The sequence below is a fragment of the Poecilia reticulata genome, linkage group LG22 (genome assembly GCF_000633615.1).
Source record: "Poecilia reticulata strain Guanapo linkage group LG22, Guppy_female_1.0+MT, whole genome shotgun sequence".
NCBI classification, from domain to species: domain Eukaryota; kingdom Metazoa; phylum Chordata; class Actinopteri; order Cyprinodontiformes; family Poeciliidae; genus Poecilia; species Poecilia reticulata.
Genome location: NC_024352.1, coordinates 173,519 through 177,766, shown reverse-complemented (window position 1 = coordinate 177,766; position 4,248 = coordinate 173,519). Strand labels below are relative to the sequence as shown.

The window sequence follows — 4,248 nt, the reverse complement described above, 5'->3', positions numbered from 1 at the left end:
GAAACAACATTAATATTTATTTAACGTTTCGTGCAAAGAATATAGAAATGACAAAGGGAGAAGTTGGAACCAAATTGCTACCTCAGTTGATAAACCCGGTAAGTTTTCAGCTGTTCTTCGTTAACGTAACATAAATAGGTTATAATGATTTTTATTCAGTCAGGACTTTACGCTGACTCTATAGCCACATGCCTCACAGGTAGATTCTAGTAAAGCATTGATTAATTCCTGATTTTAAAATTAGTTAACTGGACTTGCAGCCGTTATTTTGTGCCCATGTGGCTGGACACCACACGGCACGACAAACCCGATCGAACAGTTATACCTAGGATTTCTGTCGGCTAATGTGTGCCTCAGGGTTTGAAAATGGGCCGACAACTCCTGTAGTGTGCGCTCCACATTAGACGAAGGAAATGAGGAAGGGAGGGTCAGTGTAGAGCACTGGAGCTGAGCCTTTTTCATTCAGCGTCATCAACAGAAAGAAAAAAAGGCAGGAAGAGACGATAAAGACGATAATTAAAATGATCTCGATAGGTTTTTTTATCGTCCGATTAATTGATTTATCGTTTATCGCAACAGGCCTAACTCAGTCTAATAAATCTTTCTAACTGATGTCTTTTTCTCTGTGTGAGTTTCTCCAGATTGAAATGATCTGGATGGATTCTGAGCCAAAATGCTCAGATTATATTTGCTGCATATTCCACTAATTGTGCGGCGAAAGATTTCAGAGTGGGACAGAGCTGGACAGCTGACAATATTTTTGCAATAAAAACAAAATGAAAAACACTATGATTGAACTTTAATGTGCTTGTTACTTAACAAACAAAAATTAATTTTAACAAACCATGACTATTGATGACCATCAGTAACATCGATACTTAAGGCTACTGATGGCTGGCTGGCTTTAGAAAAAAAGAATTCATGCAATTATTTTTTGCTCTGGGTAAAGTGTGGGTGAGCATTTGGTTTGAGCCCTTAAACAGACATGGGCCCATTAATTAAAATTAAAATGTGTAAACGCAATCAAAGATCACTGATGTGTTGGAGGGAGCTGCTAGGTGAGAGTTTAGGAAAAAGGAGAATTGAAAGGAGAGCAAAGATGAATGCACAGAATTCTTATTTCATGTTTATGGTGATTTCTGCCTGTTGCCATCAGACTTTACAATGCCCAAGACTGTACTAATTGATAAAAAAAATTCTGCGCTCATAAATAGGTTATTTATTGATTAATATATTGCATGTGATTGCTTGTTATTTATTTATATCTAGTCACACTCATATATATATATTTTCTTTCTTTTTTTTTTACACACTTTGTATATATTACCTAAGATGGAGTAGCTTTCAACAAATGAGTAATGTCCCCTTGGGGATCAATAAAGTATATTCTATTCTATTATATTCTTTTTGGTCCAGACACGGATTGTATCTGGGCTAGGGTTAGGATTAAGACCTGAAAAAAAGCCGTTTTTCCAGGTCTCAGACATGTTCATAATCCCACCCTGACCCGGAGCTGGTGCATGTGCGTAAACCTGTTATAACTGTTATAGAGCCTTAAGGATTTGGTCCAGATTTCARGATATGGCCTTGGATTATCCTTAGATCTTGGTGAGTTTAATGCATCTAAATTGAAATCTGTAGAATTTAGAGCCAAACATAATGGCATGATGTCTTACTTTGTCATACCGCCATGGCCATACCCTACAGTGAAATAKATTTGTGCTAAAGACCTGACACAATATCATGTTAATTAAGTCAAAAGGATCAGAGATGGAGCTTTTCAAGAAAAAAAGCGACTTCTAATTCTGATGTCAGCACATGACCACATAGTCTTGTTGAACATCCAACATGGGTGACTCATACCGTCGCCTGGCCATGCCCCATGAACATCCTAAAAAAAACTCAGGATTTTGATAATTTGTAATCTCCCATGTCTTAAGTGCATACTGACTGAAAATGAAGCCAATAGCTCAAAATCCTTTTGTTAAAATTTGGGGTGTGTAAACGTGAAAATTGGCCAAAAATTGCCCTTCGACTCAAAATGACCATGTCTTTGGGCATTTTAGAACATACCTACAAGATTTTTTTTTTCTTGATTTGGGGGTATCTACCTGTGTACCAAGTTTCATATCTCTACAATGGACAATATGGCCGATGTCAGTTTAAAGGTTGCTATAGAGCAGTTTGGCCACGCCCACTTTTGATTCCATTGAAATCAGAAAATTTCTCACGTAGAGTTTGGTGAGTTTTTGAATATGCTACGGCTTCCAATAAGTCATGTAAAGTGACTGAATAATAAGACACCTTATTATGATATGCCTTTGCGGTGTTTTCACTGTTGGGTTTACTTCTGGCTCAGGTCTCTTAACGTTAATCAGTCAGGATGGCTCGGTGTTGAACACTATGTCTCTGGACTCAGTTCGAGTCGGGTTGGATATTTAAGTCCAGAACCAAACTAGAGTGCAGATTTCTTGTCACTGTGGAGACAAAGTTAGATGTGTTTATTTGTTTTGATGGAATCTGCATTCTGTGTTCTACTTGTTGAATATTAATTAAGCAAAAAAAATTGATGGGTAAAAATATATGATGGAATTTTTGATGACACCATCAGTCAAAATGATGGACAACAAAAAAGTCTAGCGCAAACTCTGCTCAAGAAATATCCATTGAGGTCATTCTATCATTGTGGTGCAGGTGCCCCAGGTTCAGAAAACGATTGAGAAGAAGACAGACATTGAGAAGCAAGCATTTGTGGAAGAGATCACAAAGAAGGAAGCTTTGGAAAGGTACATTTTATCCTTTTTCAACACTAGAATGTTTTTGATTTGACTATATTGCTGATTTTGATACAGTAATATTTAGATTTTTTTTATTTCATCTCATGGAATTTCCAGATATGAAACTTGCAAAAGAACTCTGCAAGCTCATCTGGCTAAAAATGAACAGAACTTTAGGGATGCTCCTTCTGACTTAATCTCCCTGAAAGCCCTGCATACACGACTCCAAGAAATACAGGTACATGTCTGAAAATGACACAACAAACAGACCAATCACAGTGATGAGCTAAGAAATTTGACTTGAGCTATTTCCTTCCACAGTTTCTGAGACAGGAGACTGAGTTACTGTGGTCTGAGTATGCAAACCAGTGTTCCCATTTTTCACAACTGAGCGGGGACTCTTCGCTGGAGCAAGAAAAGGCAGAGCTGCTGGAGGTCTGGCGCAGCCAACAGACAGACCTTCAGAGGAGAGGGAGCTCACTAGGTGCTGCCCTCAGACAGATTGATTCCACAGAGAACCACCTGGTGGACTTTAATGACCGCCTGGACCGCTATCTGAGACAATCCAAAGATATTACTGGCTTCAGCCTGGCCAGCACCAACATCCTGAAAGATATCAAGGTCGGCTGTCAATATCCCTTGTCAACCAGTCAGCTGTGCAAAATGCTTGGGAGGGACATGATTGTGTTCCATTTGTTCTCAGAAGTAGGAGTGGGAATTCCCTATCAGAATTCACACAAGAAGAGTCCAAAATTAAAGCAATCCTGACCTGATATTTACAGTCATATTCAAGAAATAGAAATATTTAGTTAATTTTTGCAATATCTCAATCTATCAAGTAGAACACCTTAAATGGATTAATTGCAAACTGTTTTTTTTCAGGTCTATTTCTATAAATTGTTTTTGTTACAGCTAATGAAAACACCACATTTCAGATTAGAATATTACACCAGAACACTAAGAAAACACTTTTTAATACAGTAATTTTACTTAAAAGTATGTTTTAAGACYAACTTAAATGTTGTTGGGTAAGACTTTGTCGGGGTGTGAATAAGACTGACATGACAGTCATAAACATGACATAAATATCACGAACAAGAGTAAGACTTCATGAATATTTACAACTGTTGTCATAAGGTGTCATTCGGTAAATCATGACACTTTTAATACAAAGGTGACATTATTCAAAATGTCTTTGTTATGACAACTTGACATTAACCAATACAAAAATGTCAGGGTTTCCCCCAGAAAACTTGCTAAGCCCGGTGGTCGGGGTGTCGAGGGGGTCCACCGTGTTTTTGTATTAGAAGATGTTAAGTTGACAGGAAATGTAAAAGTATTACTGTGTAATTATATGTTACGGGAAAAGATCTCCAGTGAAATGCTATTTAAACCCACAACTAGTCTAAAAACAACAAATTTGCACTTCTGCTTAATCCAAATTAAGTCAGCAGCTCCATCAGGTACCCCA

At 37.7% G+C, this 4,248-nt stretch overlaps 1 protein-coding gene across 3 annotated transcripts in view; it reads left to right on the top strand.

Moving 5' to 3' along the window:
- Nucleotides 1-4,248, top strand: part of LOC103458066 (nesprin-2-like) — a 240,386-nt gene that overhangs the window by 157,752 nt on the left and 78,386 nt on the right. For all 3 annotated transcript variants that reach the window (XM_008398614.2, XM_008398613.2, XM_008398615.2), the window contains exons 27-29: nucleotides 2,695-2,786; nucleotides 2,895-3,015; nucleotides 3,099-3,398. In XM_008398614.2, coding sequence (XP_008396836.1) covers nucleotides 2,695-2,786; nucleotides 2,895-3,015; nucleotides 3,099-3,398 — 513 coding nt within the window. The remainder of the gene's footprint in view (nucleotides 1-2,694; nucleotides 2,787-2,894; nucleotides 3,016-3,098; nucleotides 3,399-4,248) is intronic.